Source organism: Canis lupus, chromosome 8 (assembly GCF_048164855.1).
Source record: "Canis lupus baileyi chromosome 8, mCanLup2.hap1, whole genome shotgun sequence".
In the NCBI taxonomy this organism is placed as follows: domain Eukaryota; kingdom Metazoa; phylum Chordata; class Mammalia; order Carnivora; family Canidae; genus Canis; species Canis lupus.
Window position 1 is genome coordinate 64361250 of NC_132845.1, and position 22846 is coordinate 64384095.

Consider the following 22846-nt stretch of genomic DNA (forward strand, 5'->3'; position numbering starts at 1 on the left):
GGCCACTATGTCCTCTGGGACGTCTGCCCTGATGCCTCCTCTCCCTCTGACTTTTAACCAGAGTACATGTATGGGTCTGGTTCGGTCCTCAGAGCTAATGCTTTGAAATACCCACTGTCAATAATATTGCAGCTCCAGGAAAGGGGACTGTAGGAGCCAGGATCTGGCCGGTATTCTGCAGCCTCTCAGCACAGGATCCCAAGTGTGAGTGTGTGAAATAACAAAGGCCTCCTGCTGCCTGGAGCAGAGGCTGGGGAGTCACGTGGGGGATGGGCAGAAAGGAAGCCTGGTTGGTTTAACTTTGCTCTAAGCCATGCGAAGGGAGGAAAAAGCAAACCAGGCTGCACTTATGGAAAACAAAAAAGCAAAAACACCAGAAGCGCGTAGAAGGAGGCTGCCCTGGAAAGCAAAGAGCTCCAGCTCAGACCTCTCAGGGACTGGTCGGTGCTGTGGCCGGAATGAGAGCTGCGCTTGCTCACTGTTGATTTCTGAGCCGGGGCGTCCGCGGCTGCCTGCTTGGCCTGTGGGTTTCAGGACCCGAGTCCCAGAAATCTGGCTAGGGTTCCTTGGTAGGCGAATGGACACGGAGACTCCCCTTCCTTCAGATATGCACTGGGTCCTCGTTCCTCGTGTAAATCTTCAGGGAAGCCCATGGGCACACGTAATCACTGAGCAGAGCCAGCATCTCCCGGCTGAGTGGTGCTTGCCAATACTTCCAATTTATGATCCTCTGTTCTCGCCAGCTAATAGAGCTTAATGAACTCATTTTCCTATTTTATTTAAACAAATACGTGTAGTTACAAGCAGCAGCCTATAGTTTACGTGGAGCTTGGCCTTCTGACTCCTGTGTGCTGTGGACCTGGGTTGGAGGCATTGCTACGACTTCAGAGCTGCGGGCAGTGCTCTCTGGTCCCTCTCAGCAGCCACACGGTCCCCATCTCGCTGTGTCTGACCTGTGCCATTATCTGTCTGGGGTCCCAGGAGCTCTGGTGAAGGCTGCAGAGGAAGAGGGCCTACGGGAGCTGAACCCGACGGCTGTGGTTTCCTAGGCCTAGCTGCACATCTCTCCAGCCACAGCCCCAGTGACCCCTGCCCTGGGCAAGGCCCTCCCTGGACCCAGATGCTCTGCCCCCAACTGACGGTTCCACACCCTCCCTTGACGGGGCTCCAGGCAGCACCACAGGGTCTATCCCAGGCTCCAGGCAGAGTAGCTAACCAAGAGGCAGAAGAAAAGCCTGGTCTATGGGCAAACCCAGCCTCGGGAAACCACAGACTATCCTGGAGCCTTCCTGTTAACGCAGCTGCTGTTGGAACGGCTTTGGGGCAGATGACAACGGCCAGGCCTGGTCCTCTGCACGGGGCACCCGATGCCCCAGACACCTGCTGCCAGCCGTACCTCGTCAGCCCCAAGCGCAGTGAGCAGCCCCAGGCCACCCTGTCAGTTTGGGGCCAGAAAGAGAGGGCCATCCTGAGGAGGGGCAGAGTGCCCAAGAGCAGATTGCCCACTGTGCTTATTGTAAATTCCAGCATCTTCCACTCTCCCTGCGTAAACTCTGATTTATGAGGGCCTGGATGCAGACAGACAGCTTGTGATTGGATGTACTGCTCTCTTGTAGAGAATTTACTGCAGATCAACAGAAAATTATTTCTGAAGCTCCTGGGGTCGTTAGTCTCAGGCAGCGTTGGGAGCAAGGAGGACCCCCGCTGAAGACGCCCAGTGCTGGCGGGGCTGCCCCTCCCCCCGCAGGCTAGAGCAGGCAGTGAGACATCCACGCACAGCCCAAAGAGCCATGCCTCAGGGCACTGCTTCCCTTACACCCTTCCTGAGGAGGTGAGGGCCGTTGGGCTTTGCATCCACGACAGCAGCCCAGCCACATACCCAATGTGACAGCAGATCCCAGCGCTGCTGCCCCCACTGAGGGTGCTGGAAGTTTGGATTCCAGGTCACTGTGACAAACAATGTGCTGTATTTTTGTAAATTCTGATGAAGAACAGAATTAAGCAAATAAAACCATAACATACAACAAAAACAAAACATAAAGCAAAGTCTTCTCCTCCTGTACATTCAGGGATGACCCTGAGGATCAAACTGTCTCTTGATGTATTCGGTGGAAACCTCTGAGGTCAGGGGAGTGGTCGGGTTTGCTCGTGAACATCAAGGCTTCGGAGAGAAGGCCTCGGGAGGTTCCATGGGAAGTGTGGGGCCCGGCCAACCCTAGAAGTCCTTGCCAGCTTCCAGCAAGTTCACAAACGGCTCTGCACCTTGGCGTTCTCCATTATAAATAGGGTAGTGACTTCGCAGTTCCGCTATGAGATTAGATGAACTAATGTCAGCGAAGTGCTCAGAACGCCACAGGAACTTTGGGAGCACTGTGTGTGCTTGAAGCTGTTCATACTCATTGCCCAGAAGGCTGGATTTTTAATTGTGTGATTAGATCCGAAATTCTGAATTAACAAAATAAAAAGAACTGATTGGCACACTGAGTGAGGCACGGAGGCTGGACGTGGGGCGGGTGGGCAATGAGGAGGGAGAGTCTGGGGTCCAGAGGGAGTAGGGCAGTGGGTGGTTAGCCAGTAGGAACACTGAGGTCTGGGGGCAGGTGGGCAGCCCACAGCCCAGATGGGCTGAGCAGAGCACAGGGACCTGTGCAGAGACCAGAAGGTAACAGGGGAGGTGCAATGTGCAGGGAGGTGGCCGGCAGCCGGGTGCCCATCTGCTGCTCCCCCCTGGATGTCCTGTCAGCCTGGGGGCCTGGTGTCCTAGTGTCCTGGAGTAGGGAGTAGCTGGGCTGTGGGACCGCAGATGGGCAGCAGCTTCTGACATTAATTTTTTTTTCAAAATATTAAAGTCCCGAGATACTCTTTAAATTCTTGTTTACCTGCAAGTGCAAGTTTCTAACCATATTTATTGCTTTCATCAGAATGAGCTTTAAGATGCCTCTTGGTGTTTCGGTATCTGTGAGTTTATTGACTGGAAAGAAGGAAGTGCAAGTGTTTTCAGCAGTTCCCCTTTCCTTTGGGCCCTCAACCGCCTTCCATCAGTGTCTCCCACTTTAGGAGACCCTCTGCAGGGTCTCTAACCACATAAACTCCCCTCCATGGGGGTCAATTCAGGATCTTGCTGGGGCTTTTCTTCTCTGAGCTTAAAATAGCAGTGGAGTCCAAGGCTGAATAAATTGTGGTCACAAGGCCCCACTGGACTGAACAGAGACCAGGGAAAAATCAGATTTTGGCAGGAAAACAGAGGGTTCAGAAACTGGGGAGGCAGCAGAACTCATGCGCTTAGGCAGAGGGACTTTTTAGAGAAAGCACTTTACACGGGAGAGAGCTTCTATCAATCACTTCATGAGGGAAAAAGTGGCAGTGTTTCCACAAATTAGTTGCAACCCAGGAGCAAGCTCCTGATTTAGAGCAGTGCATAATGAAAATATCAGCGTATAAAAACGGAAATATTGATGAAATGCATCCACATTTTGCCATGAGGTGAAATTGAGCACTGCAGGCTGGCGCCGTCACTCATCTTTCCCTAAGGCAGCTCGGGTGCCAGGGTCACCACCCGCAGGTGGGCCCGGGCTCCCACAGCCCACCAGGTGTCAGGGGGACGGGGACACTGTGGACAGAGGAGGGGCCCAGCTCAGAGTCCATGTGGGCAGAGCAGCAGGTTCTCTCCCAGCTTCAGCACATCTGCTGGGCTTTCATGCTGTTTTAGATCCTCTGTGACAGCGACAGTGGCATCCAGCCCCACCCTCAGCTCACAGGTGGCCCTGCTAATCCTGTGTTCTCGCTCCTCAGGCTACCAGGTTTCCTGGGAGGTGTACGGTAGGAACGGCTCTCGGCTCACCCACACCCTCAGTAACACAACTCATGAGTACAAAATCAAAGGGTTGTCGTCACTCACCACCTACACCATTGATGTGGCTGCTGTCACCACTGCGGGAGCCGGCCTGGCAACCTCATCCACCATTTCTTCTGGAGTGCCCCCAGGTCAGTAAAACCCTGCTGCCGTGTCTCTAAGGGCAGGGCTCAGATATTGCAGGCGCTCTGGGTGGATGGCAGCCCTGTGCACACCCAGGGTCCTTTACAAGATGGGTGTCTGCTATCTGCCGAGGCAGTGGGGTGGCAAGTGTACTAGGACTCAACGTCAGCCTTGTCCTCCAGCCTTATCTGCTGTTAAGGTGTGGACTGAGGGTGTGCTCTCTGTGCCCCAGAGAGCAAGCTGGCCCCAAAGTCCTGCCCTCCAGGGAGACCAGCAGTCAGGGCCCACATACGGAGACACAGGCTTCCTCCAAGAGCGAGCAGTAGGAGGCGTCGATATTAAAACCAAGAATAGGAAGCATAAACCTTGATTCACTCAGTGAAACAGTGGAGATTTGGTCTGAGATAAGAAAAAGGAGTAGGAGGCGGTGGGAGGGAGAGCAGGGTGTTCGTGGGTGCCAGTGGCTGCGGACTATCACTCTGTGATGTGGGCATGGGCTGCCCGTACCCTCCGGTCCTTTCTGAGATTCAGATTATCTCCCTAAACACACAGCACACTCATTTCGGCTTCAGAGAACTGTACTTCACTCTTTCCTCTCTAATTTTAAAATTTACATTTAAAATAAAAGTGTCTTTCCTGGGAGTTCACAAATACAAGGGAATGTGAAGAGGTATTTGGGGCTCTCGGTTCAGTTCTGAAATTAAAGCTGTGGGGCTCTTGCTCTTTAGAAGATGCCTGTTGGCCTTGTGTCAGTTGGTCTTTGAGGCTAAAGCCCTGAAGCTCCCTCCGAAATCAGCACGTCCTCCTTTAGCACCATCCGCCTCCAGACCCATGTTCCTAGCCCAGCTGTCTTCTGGGAAGGGGGCCACTCATGATCTGCACGGGATGCAAAGCAAATAAAATGCATACAGTAAAGAAAGAAACATGCACATGAATGCGTGTGTCCTCCTCACAGAGACTGCATCCAGAGAGAGTTGGGCAGCCCTACAAGCTCTATGTGGTGGCAGAAGGATGAGGGCACAGCATTCACTCTCCCCTGAGCAAGGTGACCTCTTAGGACACTGTCTGGAGGCCAGTAGCCTCCCTTTGAGGCAGCAGTTGGCCACCGTCACCCATAGCAGTGTCCCAGGGGCTTCTCATAAAGCAGATGCCTAGGCTGCCAAGTGTGGAGCAAGGCTGGAGGATTTGCCTCTGGAGCAGGTACCCTGGGTGTGCATATGCTGCTCATCGGGGACCACACTCAAAGGCAATCCGGTGTTTCTTAAAGGCATTTACAAAATAAGTTTACTTTTTTAAAGAAAGAAGTCTTTGGCTGACAGAAAGATTTGTTTATTCTACACAAACAGTGCATTCCCACAGCACACATTTAAAACATTGTTAGCACTCCAGGGCACCTGGGTGGCTCAGTTGATTGAGCATCCGACTCTTGATTTCGGCTCAGGTCATGATCTCAGGGTTGTGAGATCATGGGCTCCGGGCTGAGCTTGGAGCCTGTGTGAGATTCTCTCTCTCCTTCTCCTGCCCCTTCCCACTTGTGCACACACGCTCTCTCTCTTTAAAAAAAGAAAAAAGAAAAAAAAAACCTACATTGATAACACTCTAATACCTAGTGATGCTGGCATTGTAAAGTGTCATTGTTAGAGTCATCTCACACACACAGACTGACAGTAACAGTAACTCTGGGGCACTGGCATGTGTGAGCCGGTTTCCCTGAGATGCTTGGGCTCAGTCCAGGCGGGTGGACCTGCAGAATGAGGACACCAGGAGGACAGGGCCCCACTGCGCCCAGTGAACTTTGATGAACCAAGGTGAAGGAAGCAGTGGAGGTGCTGCTGCTTCACGTCAAGGTCGGGTCCCCCATAGCCAGGGATGGATCCCGGGGTGTCCCTGAGTGCCCTGAGTGTCGGCTGGAAGCAATCTCACAATGACCATCACTCAGGAGGACTGTATTCTGCTTGCTGAGCTTGAAGTGCACATCCATTAATGTCTGGAGCACCATTTAAAGGATCTAGTGAGCTGACACATCCAAAGACAAGAGTCACTTGTCCTTCAATGTAAACATTTTCTGCTTCAGATTCATTAAATGAGACGTGGAAAGGCCCCTCGAGGTCCTAGAGACCCAGGCTGTGCCAGTGCTGACCTGATCACTGAAGTGGTTTTACTGTTCTGTGCAAGTCCTGGTTTCCAGCACTCCTAGCTCCGGAGGACCCGAGGGTGTTCCCCAGAGCAGTGAAGGCAGCAAAGTGTTTCCACTCCCTGCCTGGCATCCCTCCCCCCTCCCTTCCATCCCACTGTCTTTCTCTAGAGTAGCACAGTAAGATAAGAGCCCCTGCCATTTCCAACTCACGATGTTTCACTTTTGAGTGGGACAGGCTCTTTGGGGGAGCAGCCAGCCAGAAGAGCCGTATTCGGTGAGTAGGCTCAAGCCCCAGGTAACCTCACAGGATGAAAGCCCATTCAGAGCCCCCCTCCTCCCATTTAGTTGCCGGAGCAACTGAACTCAGGCGGAGTGGGGAGGGCTCTGCACTTTCACCTGAATGCTATTGTCTTGGAAACCAGACCCAGGAGCCTAAGGCTCAGGACCAACACACCTGGCAGCAGATAATGTGGCACCTGCGTTCTCCCGCCCACCCCACTCGGCTTGCCCCAGCATCATGGTCACCACCAAAGGGAGGGTGGACATTTGGTTGTGTTCTTTTCGGAGCCTGAAAGAATGATATCCATTCATCCTTTCGTCCTTCAACCATAACCTGCCGTGCACAGAGATGAGTGAGTCCTGACCTTCAGAGTGGATCATCCAGAGGCCACGTGAAAATGTGTCCCCACATGGGATATGTCCTCATCCCACTTCAGAGGCCATGATGCCTGATGGGTGACCCCAGAAAGTAAGGATCATGCTGTGGTCATGTTCCCACAAGCAGGCTTCTCACTAACATGGTTTTGAAAACAAATCGAGGCATTTTGAAACCACTTACTTACTGACATGTTTGGTGCATTTCGTGAGCTGTTGGAACTTGCATCTCCACATTTTCCCTCTCCTTTGTCTCTAGAGCTCCCTGGCGCCCCATCCAATCTGGTCATTTCCAACATCAGCCCCCGCTCAGCCACGCTGCAGTTCCGACCAGGCTACGATGGGAAGACCTCCATCTCCAGGTGGATCGTAGAGGGCCAGGTATGCTCTCCTGGGAGTGGACAGCAGGGTTTCCAGACAGGGGACTGATGCTCTGCAGAATGGCTGGTTAGGGGCACAGAGACTCTCAGGACAGGGGGTTTGAGAGGCGGTCAAGTTTGCCGGATGTGAGCCAGAGACTGGAGATGATGGGCTGCCAGGGGCAGGATATGGAAAGGTAAGAGACAGGATGTTAGGTTGGGGTCTGAAAAGACCATAGAAGAAATGATGAGAAGGCTTAACATTCAATTTTCAGCTCCAAATAGGGACCTAAATTGAATGGCATAGTTGATTTATTTCTTTTTAATTCCATGTAACAATAAGCTACCAGATGTACAAATAAGATTTTTTTTTGGTACAACTTGTGTATCCTGTGAATGAACGCGCCCTGTGTAGAGAGCAGGTGTGTTCCCAAGCACTGTTCCAGGCAGGACACAAAGAGGACAAATTTCCGTCTTGGGAGAAAAGAACATGTACGTCACAGTCGAGGACTGGCAGGGAGGCCCGAGGGCTGGAGCAAGTGTGGAGAAGAGTGGGAGGCTTGGGTTCGGATGAGCCCGGGGGCAGATCCCATGGGGTCACGGGCATGGGGTTCCATGGGGCTGGGGCACCACACAAGGCACAGTTCATGTTCCAACAACAGCAGGAGATAAAAAGCTGAAGAGACAAAGTGTGGAAGAGTATAGTGTCAGAACAGTTCTTGTCTCTAGTAAAATCCCAGTAACTTTTGGAGCTGTGCTTGTGCTCTGTTGTAAGACTTGCTTGTGCTCTGTTGAAAGACTTGCTTTTGGAAATTGGCCATAAATTGGGGACCAAGTCCACATACATCCTCAAAACTTTCATTAAGAAACTATTTCTGAGGGCAGCCCCAGTGGCGCAGCAGTTTAGCACCACCTGCAGCCTAGGGTGTGATCCTGGGGACCCAGGATCAAGTCCCACATCAGGCTCCTTGCATGGAGCGGCTTCTCCCTCTGCCGCCTGTGTCTCAGCCTCTCTGTGTCTCTCATGAATAAATAAATAAAATCTTTAAAAAAAAAAAAGAAAAGAAACTATTTCTGAAAACTGACACGCAGGAATCTGAAAGTGCAAACCAGCTGGTTGGGTCCCATTGATAAAAGGGGCTAGAACGACTCTTAGGAAAAAAATCAACAGAATGTCCCTACCTCACATCAAATTGAAAACATAGGTCCCGGGATCCCTGGGTGGCGCAGCGGTTTAGTGCCTGCCTTTGGCCCAGGGCGCAATCCTGGAGACCCGGGATCGAATCCCACGTCGGGCTCCCGGTGCATGGAGCCTTCTTCTCCCTCTGCCTGTGTCTCTGCCTCTCTCTCTCTCTCTCTCTCTCTGTGTGTGTGACTATCATAAATAAATAAAAATTAAAAAAAATTAAAAAAAAAGGAAACATAGGTCCCCAGTGAATGAAAACCAAAATGATAAAAGTGAACTTTAAAACACATAGAGGAAAATGGAGGAGAAAAATCACTTTATCTCATGAAAAGCAATTCTGGAGTCTCAAGGTCCATCAGAAATAGCTGGGCAGGGAAGACAGAATCCCGTGGTACAGCCCTTGGCATCCCTTGTCCTGGGACAGCTGAGCCCTGTGCATGCCAAGGACACAGGTCTCAAGCTTCAGACCTGTGTGTGAGACTCACATAGGCTGCAGTGGCATGGAAATGCCAACGTCTTCTGGTTTCCCAAATAAGGCCTTTACTCCCTGCCTCCAGGGCCAGCCAGGATCAGACTACTCCTGTCTGTGTTCTGTTTACCAGAACTCAGTCGTGAACCTCCAGTTACACAAGACGGGGTCTGGGAACTGTCTTAGTTTCCTTGAGAAGAGGAATCAGCATGGTGGACGCAGAGCAGCTTCTCTGCAGCAGCACATTTGCTCTGCACCGCCATCCCACAACCATGTCCTTAGATTTCTAACATTAAAAAGTTTTAAACATACCCAAGAGGAAAGACGATGACAAAACAAACTCTTACATGCCCATGATCTAGCTTCACCTGTTCCATTACCTAGATCCATCTAGTTCCCCTTTTATTGTTGCTGAAGTGTTTTTTTTAAATGCTTTTATGCCATAAAATGCAGCTATGAAAAAATGGCAAAGTCTACGTTTATTGACTCACTGACATAGGAAGATGTTCACGTGCATATCATTTGATGCACAAACAAGCAGATCAAATGTAGTATCTCTTCTCTTATATGAAGTCATTTATGCAAAATTACATGGTCATATTTGTGTATGGAATGATAACATCAGTGGCTAATCTGCTTAGTTTAACTTCTTTATAGATACATAGCTACACATAGACCTAATTTTATATCTGTATACACCTCTATACATCTATCCCCCCCAGTTTCATTGAGAAATAATTGGCACACATACATCATGGTCTAAGTTTAAGGCATACAGCATGATGGTTTGATTTGGTTGTAGTGTTTTATTTTACTTTTTTTAAAGATTTTATTTATTTATTCATGAGAGACATGGAGAGAGAGGCAGAGACACAGGCAGAGGGTGAAGCAGGCTCCCTGCAGGGAGCCCGATGCGGGACTCAATCCCAGGACCCCCTGAGCCAAAGGCGTGAGCAAAGATGCTCAACCTCTGAGCCACCCAGGGATCCCCAGCTGTAGTGTTTTAAAGCACATCTCAGACCACATGTCATTTCACCATGAAGTTTTCAGGGTGTGTCTCTGTCTATATGTGCAAACTAAATATGGATGAATTTCACAAACGTAATGTTGAGCAAACAAAGCCAGACACACATTTTGAGTAGACACTGTTTGATTCCACTTATATAATAAGTTCCAAAACAAGAAGTCATCTTTGGTGTTGGGGTTCCAGCTCCCCTTGGGGCCTTGTGGTTCCGCAGTACAGGAGGGGTTGACAGAGCCTCCCAAATGCTGGGAATGTTGCTTTTCAGTCTGGGATGTGCTTATCTTGTCTGTCCACCTGTGGTTGGCATACTCGTCTGTATGTCTATATTTCCTTCAGAAAACCTTTACATTAAAACATCCATACTCTTAAAATTATAATGCCATTATTGTACTTAAAAATTCCTTAATATCATCTAATAATCAGTCCACATTCAAATTTCCTGAAAATTTCCAAGAACATCTTTTTACTGTGGTTTTGATGAAAACCAGATCCACACAAACTTGACACTATGCATTTGGTTGTCCTGACTCATAAACTGTTTAAGGAAATTTCTTAACACCTTTATTGGGTTAATTGGCACATAATAAACTTGATATTTCCAGCATATACAATTTGATAAGCTCTGACCTAGATGTATGCATTCCTGTGAAACCATCACCAGGATCAAGTTGATGAGCAAATCCATCACCCCTAGAAGTTTCCTCCCCCTACCCCTGGCCCAGCCCCAGCAATGGCTTGTGAATCCCAGTCAGCTGTCCCTTGGCTTGTCCTGCATCAGAGGGGCACCCTTTACCTCCTTGGCTGTCCCTGGCTCCTCAGCCTCCTGTTTCCTGTACACGGAAGGTTCACTCCAAATCCTCAATGAGCATATCCTCGGGGGACACATCCCAACACCCCCAGGGGATGCCTGAAACCAGGGTAGTGCAGTCCCCTGTGTGTGCTGTGTTCTTCCCAAGATGTACATAGTTATGACAAAGTTTAGTTTATACATTTGCACCATGAGAGATGAACAGCAATAACCAAAAGTAAAATAGAACAATCCTAACAACATACCGTAGGAAAGGTGTGTGAATGTGGTCTCTCTCCCAGAACGGCTCACTGTCCTGTGCCTACCCTTCTTATGATGTGAGAAGATAAAATGCCAGGAGATGAGATGAAGGAGGGGAATGATGTAGACCCATTAGATGGCATCAGGAAGAGGGTCCCCTGCCTCTGGCCCAGGGGTGAATGTGGGTGGAACCCCAGGACGTGGGGCCGTGGGGAAGGACTGACTGCTGCAGACTGGGGCCACTCTGATGCGGTCCCCAGATGGTGCCATGTGCCCCACTCTGCAGCACGCCAGGACACACAGTGGCCGCGCATCCCACTCTCAGGGACACCAAGGATGCTGTGAGGTCCCCCCTCAACCTCACACTTACTGGTCTCAGCCATCGATGGTCTTTCCTGAGTGAAGTATTTTCCTAAGATTTTCAAAATGGTGATTTTCTGTCATCTGAAAAGAAGTGTGTCCCCTCATCCCTCAGGCAGGTCAAGTTACCCTGAACACAGGAAGGTGGGATAAATGCTGAGTCTTTTTCCTGAATTCCCAGCCTCAGAGTAAGGAACTGGTCCCCGCTTATCCCAGTATTCATTCATTCATTCATTGCTCCCTCCATCTCTCCCTCCCTCCCTCATCTCTACTATCTCTTCCCCTAAATTATCAATATGAAAGTATAGTTTTTAAAAATATATTCAGTGCACTTCAATCACCTACAGTCATTATTCTTTCTGAATCTAACCTTGACCCATCTTGGCCAGTGGGGAGCATGTCATGTTCTGGGCTTTCTGACATGGAGTTACCAATCTTTGATGACTTCGTACACAGCAGGATGTCCCGGGATCATCCAGTGCCTTCCTGTCCTGCAGCTGAAGCTCAGATGGATCATTCCCACCTGGTTTCGTTAAGTGTCAGATGGTGTTTAAAGACCAGAGTCTGGGCACTGAGGGCGGAGAAGGGGTGCTCATTGCCTCCAGCTGGACGTTCTAGACCTTTCCCAGGGACAGAAAAAGGAAACATCATGAGTTCATGCTGCTATTTCCAGGCAAATTTAAGATAACTTTAACTTGGAATTTACAGTTGAAATACATTTTTTTCTAAAATTGTGCTTTTAGAAATATTAACATCATCACTTATTTTCATTATCCTACTATCGTATCAAGAGTTTCACAATGATAATTTCAATGGTACTACTCACAATAAGACTACTGAATGCGGTGTTAGTATTTGTCCTTGAGCCATATTACGCTACCGATGTATGGTCAAAATACTGAGTTCTAAATTATTTTCTTTATGTGAAAATAATTACAACTTAATACAAACCAAGGTTCATTCATTTCAGGGTTGTGTTTTGTTTCATTCTTTTGCTTCCATTTTTAATGACTGCCTTCTTTAAAAATCATTTAACTTTAAAAAAAATTGTTAAAATAATTGAAATTTATTTTCGAACATGTAACTCATTCACGCCGGCTCAAAGTCAAAACCACAGAAAAGGTGTATCCAGAGAAGTTCCTCTTTCCCCCTTCACTCTGTGGCCTCTGTCCCCCAAAAGCCCCATATTAGGTTTTTGGTTTATCCTTTTTTTTTTTTTTTTTGGCAAATACACTCGAGTGGGTTCCTCTCTTCTCACTCAGAATGCAGCACACTGCCCCCAGCTCTCTTCACCTGACAGCACGTCCTGAAGATCCTGCAGGCAGATCTTCCTCATCCCTTCCCACAGACACAGTCCTCCCCATGTCTGTGTGCCAGAGCTCATTGACTCAGCTGGGGCTCTGCTGCAGGGGAGGCACCCGCAGTGCACACCCCTTTTCTTTCTGCCATCATAAATGACCAATACCTTCTTGGCTCAAACAATACTTATGTGCTATCTCACAGTTCTGTAGGTCGCAAATCCAATATGGGTTTCCTGGGCTAAAATCAGGGTGTCAGCAGGGCTCCATCCCCATCCCAAGGCTCTAAAGGAGGATCCATGTCCTTACTGGTTCAGGTATTGTCAGAATTCACCCTCTGTGGTCCTAGAACTGAGCCTGGCTGTCACCATCCCCAGTGTCCAAGCAGCCACCATGCTCTTTGTCCCGTGGCCCTGCTTCCTGCACCCTCCCAGCTGGCAGTAATGGGTCCATTCCTCCTCCTCCTTCCATCTCCTGTCTGTGACCAGCCTCCTGTCTTCCTCTGCCATTTTTATGGATTTAGGTGAATAGACTGGACCCACCCAGATAATCCAGGATAATATCCCCATTCCAAAACTCTTCACCTTAATCACATTTGCAGAGTCGCTTTGCCATGTCAGGAAACTGTACTCACAGGTCCCAGGAATTAGAGTGTGGAGTTCCAAGGTGGGGGCATTATTCTCCCAGAAGGTTGTCTTTGGTCTTTTGCATAGTCATCTTGAATCCTTGGAATGGATTCCTGGGACTGGGATTGCTGGATGAGACAATGAATGTCTATGTAAATTCTTTTGCCATGCCAAAAGAAGTAGAAGTCTAATTTATCCATCACTTCTTGCATGCTTTTGGGTTGTCAGCCACAGAAAGGTTTCCCCCACCGTTAGGTTATAAAAGAATTCACCTTTCTCCTAGCACTGCTAAAGCTACTTTTTTCATTTAGCTCGCCAACCATTTGAAATTTGCCCTTGTATGTGGAGTGAGGTATGAATCCATTTTTATAATTTTGAAAATAGCTATGTGATTATCCCAAAGCCATTTAATAAAAAGTCTCATTTTTTTCTCCCACTGATTTGTGATATTAAATTCCCATGTGCACTTGGGTTTATTCCTGAACTTTTTATTCTGTTCTATTAGTCTGGCTATTCATGCATTGATACCACATTGTTTAATAATAGAGGCTTTAAAATGTGTTTGAATATCTGTTGAGCGCTTTCTGACCACTTCCCACCTCTGCAGCTACACACATGCACACACACCACTCACCTTGTTTAGGATTTTTCTGGCAACTCTCATTGATGTCTTAGGATGGTGAGACTTCTATCCAGGAACATGGCCTGTACATCTTTGTCAGCTCTTTTCTTCTTGGCAAAAGTACTGGGCTATTCCCTCTGCTCTGAAACATGCAGGAAAAGTCCAGGGCAATCAGCGTGCCTCAAAAACTGTGATAGATGGAGTATGGGAGGGGCGCCTGGGTGGCTCAGCAGTTGAGTATCTGCCTCTGGCTCGGGGCGTGATCCCAGGGTCCTGGCATCGAGTCCCACATCAGGCTCTCTGCTCAGTAGGGAGCCTGCTTCTCCCTCTGCCTATGTCTCTGCCTCTTTCTCTGTGTCTCTCATGAATAAATAAATAAAATCTTTTTAAAAAAAAGTTTTTTTTGAAAAAGGAAGGAGTATGGGCTTTGCCTCAGGTAGACCTGCTCCACTTCTTGCTACCCTCTTTCCCTGCTCTGTGAGCCTTGATGTATTTAAGTTCGTTATGAGCCTTAATCTCCTCACCTGTGAAATGGGGTCAGCAATACCATTTCCAAGATCACCATGAGGATTAATTAATGTGTGTGTGATTTTTCATTACATTTTCTGACATTCTGCTGGCATATAGGATAACAATTTATTTTTGAATATTTTTCTTCTTTTAATGACCAGCACAAAGCTGCCACTCAGCCTGTGGGAGAGGGTATAGCCAGAAACTCTTGAGAATTCTCTTCTTACTTTATTAATTCTACTCTCTCTTTCTACAGAGGAGTCCTATCATCCATTAATAGTGACAGCTTTGTTTCTTTTTTTGAAATCTTCATATCCTCTGTTTCTCTTTTTTTTTTGTTTCTTTTAACTTATTTATTCTGTAAGCTCAGTGGGAGGGCGAGGTCTTCCCATAGCACATTGAACTGGAGCCATGATAGAACTGTTGTTTTATTACTAACTTTCAAGAAGTTCTGTTAAGATTTTTTTTAAGATTTTATAATTAATTATAACATGTACAATTTACGGTATTTTTGTTTATTTTTATAGCTAGCCTGTATCAGATTAAGACAACTCTTCTAATCCTAGTTTGCTAGGAGTTGATTTTTGTGCTTTTTAAGATTTAAAGAAAATCATTAATGTTTATTTTTATCAAAACATTATTTTGCATCTATTGATATGTTCATGGTTTTTCTTCCATTCTCTGTTGGAAGGATGATATATGTTGATATTTTTAATGTTTGACCATTCCAGTGTTCCTGGTATAAACACAGCTTGATCACGATGGCGGTCTGGTTTGGTTTGGAGCTAAGATTATTGTATTCATGTTCGCAAGTGAACTTGGCCTTTTCTTGCTGTTGGTTTGGCTTTTAAGATCAATAGTTTATTTTCTTACCAGTTTTCATAAACAAAGATTTGATTGCCCTCCAGGCAGTGTGAGGGGCAGGGCTGCTGACTTAGAACTTGGCCTCAGACCCAGAGCCTCTAGGGCATCATCCCAAGGCTTTCTGGGTTTCCCAGTCCTGGCTGAGCCTTAACGAGTAGGGGACTGGGGGCACTGCCTTATGGGTGATAACTGCTAGGTGGCACAGTGGATTAAAAAGCTACAGTCTCTGCTGTGCTGGTCCCATCACAGGGACTCTGGGCACTGGATCTCCGAGCAAACACGGTGATCTAGCCTCTCCACATCTCCTCACATGGGTTTAAAGGCTCCAGTTTCCCCAGGGAAGCATGGTCTGGGTAGGTTTCATGCCTTTCCCCAGCGGTCATGCTCCCCCAGATCTGTCTGAGAGTGTCCCATGTAGTGAAGGTCCTGGGGTGCAGTGCCCATAGCCAGCGACACAGACTCCCCGGGGGTGCGCCCCAGGCTGCTATGCTCACCACTGGTTCAGTTTGTAGCCGTTGGTTAAAGGAGTTTGAGATTTCCCTGAAGTTCACTTTTGCCTTTCACCTCAAAAATATTTCAAAACTAAAGAAAAATCGAAAGAATACTACAAAGACTCAGAGACTCCATACAAGTTTGGTCAGTTGTCCCAACATGTCCTCGGTGGGAAAAGGATCCAGCCCTGGATGACACACTGTCCCTGGTTGTCACAGCTCTCCCATCTCCTTCGACCTGGATTCATTCCCCCACCAATCCCTGATTTCATGCCCTATATACTTTTGAGGGCTCAGGCCATTCATTTCCTAGAATATCCCTCAATTCAGATTTGTACAATTTCTTTATGATTAGAGCAAGGTCATCCTTTTTTGCTCAGAATGTCACAGAAGTGGTTTTCTCCCACTGCACCCTGCACTGAACCTGTTGGGTTCAATATGACATCAGTAGGTCCCATGATTGGTGGAGTTAATTAGCTCACGTGATTAAAACGGCATCTGCCTGGTTTCTCCACACAGAGCTCCTTTCCTCCCCTTCACAGTAAGTATTCTGTGGGAGGCGCTGCAAGATACTGTGAAAATCTCATTCCCCTTCCCGCTCACATCCACTAGTTTTGTCATCAACTAAAGTTTCTTTACTGAAATAATTAGCACAATGAGGGCACCAAATAGTGACCTAATTCAGTTATTTCTTCTGCATTTATTGATTGGACTTTTACTGTAGTGGACAGTTTTTTCATCCCATTCATTTGTTCATTTATTTGTTGACTTCAGTGTAGACTTACGGATTCCTTCTTTACTTAGCAGATACTAATGCAGTGCTATCATCACTTATGTTGGTGCTCTGGCTCTCCCGCCCTTCTACCTGGTTCTCGTGTTCTCCTCGCATGCCCCTGTAACTCTAAGCATACACTTGTGTTCTGGCACAACAAGGTGTTCTAAACTCCTTTTATTCTTTCCTCTCTGTTTTTAGCCATTTTTCCAAGGAACTAGGATCTTTTCAATGGAGAGTAGTGTTTAGAAACCAAGATCTGGGCACTAGATGTGCTCATTGCCACTGGATGTCACTATGTTCAGGCCTTCTCCAAGTGCCTGCAGCTAGGAAATACATACCCTCAGGTGCACACACATCTACACCTTGGCCTATTTCTGTGTCTATCTACATATGCTGAAAACCACTCATTCACACTAGCACCTCCAAATACAGTTTAGTACCTCCAGCTTGTTTATTCAAGCCACTCCTTTCCACATCTATACTAGCCTTTCTTTGGCTCCCACTAACCTCAGTTGTTTATTTATTTGCCAAATCCCCCTGTATGTGGACAGTCCTCCCACATGAGTGGGTTTCCACCAGCTTGGACACCTTTGCGCAGGTCCTGACCCTGCCTCCCACCACCAACTGTCCTAAATAACCTAACATGCAAAGGTAGGTTATCAGAATCTAAAGTTAATCATTATGTCTCTCTTCCTTCTAGTGGCACAGGATCCTAAAATTCCTTAATTCTGAACCAGTCGTACTTGTTCTTATGTCCAGTATTTCAAGTCCACTGTGTTTCTCTCTATCCTCAAAGGCTGTGATTATTACAGGTCTCTTCTCCCTCAGGAAGTGCTTGCTTAGATTTTGCTGTGAGTTTGGTCACAGCTTCACTTCCCACATGTATCAGCCTCTGGATAAGTCCCTTGCTCCCCTAGTACTTGACCAGGCATCTATTGTACCATAACTAGCACTTCTCTGGCTTTGGGGCAGGAGGCTAACCTTAAAAGTTATCTTGTCTGTCATATTGCCAGAACTGGAAGTCCCCCTACAAATATTCTAAGGCATTTTAAAATTTAAAAAAAAATTTAAAGTTTGGTAGTGGTGCAGATAGTTGAAACTTCAAAACCAAAAGAGAATTTTTCCCCCTAAAGCTCATTATCCGAAGCATTTGTGTTTAAATGTTCCCAGAGAGTAATCATTCATCTATAAAAAGAAGTTTAGTTCCAAACCCCAGAAGGTAAGGATTATAGACTTTTTCTGGGCTTCTTAGGACAGAATAATGGCCAAGAAAGAAGACAGAAGACAGGCAATGGACATTTCACTGCTTGTGTGCTGGGAGCCCTGAGCTGGTTCTGTCACAGAGCCAGCGTGCCCTGCTCCTGTGACTGCTTGGCCACATGAAAGAGATGCCTTTTTCCTCAAACATCTGGATTGACTACATCGATAGACTGCTACCCTTCTTTATGTTGTCCTAATCCATTCAGTTTTGGTTGAACATGTTGGACTGGTTTTCAGTGATACAGTAAGTCATCCCCAAGACTATTTCATGATGATGCTGCAAAGGCTAGCATGAATATGAATATCCTTTTTTAAAAAATTTTTGCCAAACCAATCCTGCTTTTATTTGTGACTTGTTCCTACTGACCTCAAAGGCATATTGCAGAGGGTGTGCCCTGAAAACTTAATGAAGGGGAGTCTCTCTAAATGCCTTGGCAGACACTTCACTACTGGGCGAGAGTCTAGTTTTCAGCACACTCTAGGCAGCATACACTCCAAACCACCCCCATCACCTACCAACACTCACACCTCAGCCAGGGGAAGAGCAGATCTGCAGCTCCTCTTCTCACTCTTAGTGCCAGGACTCTGGCCACGAGATCTTCAAGAAACCCCATCCTGCCCCTCTCCCGTGTCACCTCCTGGGCATTTGCCACCTCCCATGGTTCACCGTCCCATTTGTCCCCCAGGAAAGGCCAAAGTTCCCCAAGGATACACGGTGCCCGGATGAAATGGTCAGTGACATGAGGACAAATGGCACAGGCACTGGGGTCAGAGAGACTGGACCTCGAATCCCAGCTCCTCCAGGTCCCAGCTGGGTGGTTTCAGGCAGGCCACCCAGCTCAGGATCTTTGGCCGTGAAGCAGGGATATTAATACCTGTCTTGAGAGGTTGCTAGAAAATTAAAATACTTTGTCATGTTTACTTACCTGAGATGTGCATGCCTCTGCCTTATCTAGGCATGAGGTACTTTGCAAATGCAGTCTCCTCTGAATACCCTCCAGCCCTCCGGGCAGCAGGGGCCATGTCTCTAGCCTTCATGTGTACTGTCCACTCATGTCACATTCCCTCCATGAAGCCTCTCTTCAACTCACCAGTTACTTTTCTGAGAACATGTCATGGGTTCTGTGGTCTAGGCAATCTCCAACTTTCCTAAATTCAGAGCAACAGGGCCCTTGAGACTGTAACTGATTTAAGTGAAACCTCCAGAACATTCCTCACTTAATTCTCTTTGGATGGATGCAAGCTGAACCCAGGCTTTCTGTGCCCTGAGACTCCAGCATCCCTGGCCCAGCCTCTTGCCCTGTGCCTGGTACAGGTCAGAGTTCAGAGAGGAGTAAGATGCTGGAGCACCAGGTCCAGTGAGAAGTTGGCCATCCAACTCATCACTCTGGAAGCAGGGCGTGATTTCAGAGTGAGCCCCGGGTGCCGGCAGAATGTGGGAAGGAGGGACTGCACCAGTTCGGGTGGTGGTGGAGGCCCAGGAAGGAAATGGCATCTGTGCTCCATTGCGAGGAGCCCCCACGTCTGTCGGTCAGGGCAGGCAACAGCCCAGCAGCCTTCCAGATGTGAGGATTTGGCTTCTACCAAGCACTTCATGGCAGGATAATGGTATTTTCTTCCCTTTGATCTGCTTCTCAATCATACCATCTTTGCAGAAAAGTTTCCTTTAAATTCTGACTGCTTTTAAAGTGCACCAGGAAGGTTGTATCACTCAGCATTATCTTCAGTGAATTATGGAAGGAAAGACCCTAATCCCTGGAGGAGTGCATTGCAAGGCCCTGTAGTAAGCTGATGCTCAGATGTAGGTTAAAGTTCTAGAAAGCAGCTTTTATAGGTATATCTGGCTCAGTAATGCTTTGTTTAATTAGTAACCTTTGACTGTAGAGTGAGCAAAACATCTCTTCCCACATTTTTATGGTGCATGTAGAAGGGAAGAATGCAAGTGTTATATGTTTTCATTTGCTGTTTCTGTCTGCCTTCTCACTCCCTCCGTAAACCCCTGCCATCTGCAGCCATTCGCTGTGCTCTAAAAGCCAAAATAACATCTAGTCTTCTCTAAAGGCTGCTTCGAGCAGGTTTCCTGTAATGAAGATGCTGGTGGCACAGATAAAACTGTTTTCATTCCGAAAATGCGAAGGAGAGAGAGAGCCCATGTAGTGCTTATTTGTACATAATAGTACCCTTTTCTTAAAAGGACCTGTTTTAGAGAGTGTTATGGCCTAATAAAATAAAGCACAACCCATCCAACTGTGGTCTCTCAGTAACTAAAGAGCAGTGGAGATGGAGCAGGTGGGGCATCACAAATGGCCCAGGTAGCCCCAGGGTCCACGGCGGTGGCATTCAGAGAGAAGTGTTCCTGGAAGAAGTCGAGGTGCTAGGCAATGTTCTGTGTTGCCCAGCGCCCTTCCCACTGAGAGACTGGGTCACGGGCTGATGAGTGGACAGCTAGGCTTTGCTTTACCTCCCGTGTGCTGGCAGGCTTACCTATGAGCATCGCTTACCAGATGTGCCCTAACCTGCCCAAGCCAGGCCTCTCGCTGTGAATTTCTCCCAGTGGTGACCTGCAGGGAGGACGTCCAGGTGGACTTTCTCTCCTCCCAAGTAGAAGCCCAAACAGCCTGGGTGTTTCTCTTCATGTCCAAGTTCTCCGGGGCTTCAAAGCCAAGTGTGCTGCCTGAGAATTCTGGAACTGTAGCTCTTCTCTGCTCTGCTGGATTTACCTCCATTCTGCACCTTTGTCCACTCCCTGTGGTCCTTGCTGAGCTTGTCCTGTGCCAACCTGGACAAGTAGGAGAGACACTCATGTCCCAGCCTTACAGGGGGAAACAAACGGCTGTGGCTCTGAAGAGGCTGAATTTATGAAGACCTTGCAACTGAAAGTGGAGGTGTGCATAATCAGTTCCCCTAAGGTGTTGCTCTAAACTGTCCCCTTTCTCTATAATGATCACTATTTTCAGTGATTTCTTTCCCTTTAAGAATCCATCAGAGTATTAAAGAGCAAATTTGGAAATGTGGAGGCTAAGAGAGATCTGAGGTTTCTTGCAATAAGATCCTCCAAGCTGCAGCTTTGTCCTTGACCTTTGTAGGATGGGTGGGACGGTGAGGGCCCCTAAGGCCCAAGGCGAGACTGGAGAGGGACAGGCCAACCAGCAAAGCCCAGCACCAAAACAGGACGATCAGCACATTTGTGACGGGCTGGCTTCCAGGCTGCTGGCTGTCAGAGGGTCCGTGGACACTAGTTGGCCAGAGAAGGTGAGGCCCACGCACACTGGGACACGTGGTGGGAAGAACAATGCATTGAAAGCTCTAGCACGGGACTCACACATGCTAAGCACTTAATAAATGAAGCATATAGTAAAAATAATAAAGTCAAGGCAAGCATTTGAGGAAAGGCTGTGTGCCTGGGGAGGCCTACAGGGAGGATGTAGGGCCACGCCTGGAAACACCTGGACAGTCAAGCAGGCCCAGGCCCAGGTCAGAGTGGGACCAGGGCCCAGGCAAGTTCAAGGCAGGAGGTGCTCTGTGGTCAGAGAACTGAGGAGGGCTGAGTCCCCGGTGACAGTGACGGGAGGGTGTGCGGCTTGGGAAGAGGCCTGAGCTCCCGGGACTGGAAGCCAGCCCAGGCTCAAACACCCAGAGTGTCAGTTGAGAGTACCAGAGAATAAGCTGCTGGTACTTAGAACTCACTCACGCAGAACCAGAATCCCACAGCCTGAAAAACGTCCAGTCTGGCTCTCCCTGGCCTTTTCCCCAGTATAAATGAGGCCGTGAATAGCAAGGGGACATCCCCCACAGTGTGCTGTACACTCAGGCTTCACCTGGCCTAGAGGGTGCAGGCCAGCCCATGTGCGCAGAGGGGTGGCCTGTTCCCACCCCACACCCACCAAGGCCAGCGCAGCCCGGGGCTCCTATCTCCAAGCGAAGGCCCACCCACTTGAGAAGCAGACGAGCCAGGAGGGCCCAGAGCCTCTCACTTTGCTCAGCTTTGTCACAGAAATGCTCTTCTCCATTGGTTACATGGTTACAGAGTCTCCTGGGGACCTTGCATGTCCTGTTCCCAGTGCTCACCTCTGACCCAAAACAGGGCCTGCAAAGTGAAAGGAGGTGCCAGGAGAAGCCCATTACCTGTTGGCAGGGGGGTTTGGTGGGGGGTGGTCATGGCACAAGTGCCAGTTGGGACAGAGTTCCCATGCTTTCAAAGCGTTTCCCCTTCTTATGTAACTGGCTATTACCTCTGATGTTGGAAAGGCTTTCCAGCGTGTCTGTCTCCTGCAGGGTCATAGGCCAGATGTTTTTTGTCTCATCACTGTGAGATCTGTAGGTGGGGACTTCTAGTCATTAATTCTGTCTCCTCTCTCCTCCTCATGGTTGGAGGTGAGGGCTGCTGGTGGCCCCCTTCATAAGAATCTGTGAGCATCTCAGCTGTAATATGCTCTGCCGGTAGTTGAATTTCTTTGTCATAATAGGAAGAAAAAGAGTGACATTATTTCTGAATGGTCTGTTGAGTACACAGAGGAGGGCTGTCACCAGCCTCTATGGCTCCTTCACCAATGACTCGGTCACCTGGATTAAAGTGCCGAGATGGGCCTCTCTTTATTCAGGGCCAATACCTCTGCCTAAGCATAGGGGCGCCAGCCCCAAGTGACAGGCGGTGGCAAAGTACACACTCGGATAGTTCAGAATGTTAACTGTTGGCTTGATTATCCCTAATAACACCCTGACAATGACTTTTCTCTTTCACTTCTTGACCAGCATGGGAAATCTATAGAAGATGAATGGTTCAAACTGGACATCCTGTTCATTAGTCTATCAGATCCTTCTAGGTCCTGTTATGGGACTTTTAAAAATACCACAGAGCAGAAAATGTCATATTGTCAGTGGCAGTGCAGGTAGGGCTGAGGGAAACATTCTACTACAAGTGTCGTTTTCAGGAAATAGAGGTCAATGTATAGATAAGTCACAACCATCAAACCAAATTAAACTTTACGAGAAATATTTTCCTATTCTTTTTGAGGACCGCTCAAAATCTTCCATCCTAATTCCCTTGTTGGATTTTTAGGTCCACCCCTCTTTCATTTTTCTGGTCATCAGGTTTTGTACTTTTTCATTCAGTCACCCATTCACCCAGGAAGCATTTATTAAGCACCTACTGTTTTACAGGATTGGGGTCTCATGCGCAATGTTAGA

The 22846-nt window shown here is 47.9% G+C and overlaps 1 protein-coding gene across 18 annotated transcripts in view; it reads left to right on the forward strand.

Moving 5' to 3' along the window:
• Window positions 1-22846, forward strand: part of SDK1 (sidekick cell adhesion molecule 1) — an 895654-nt gene that overhangs the window by 745760 nt on the left and 127048 nt on the right. For all 18 annotated transcript variants that reach the window (XM_072836835.1, XM_072836824.1, XM_072836827.1 and 15 more), the window contains 2 exons: window positions 3793-3984; window positions 7027-7148. In XM_072836835.1, coding sequence (XP_072692936.1) covers window positions 3793-3984; window positions 7027-7148 — 314 coding nt within the window. The remainder of the gene's footprint in view (window positions 1-3792; window positions 3985-7026; window positions 7149-22846) is intronic.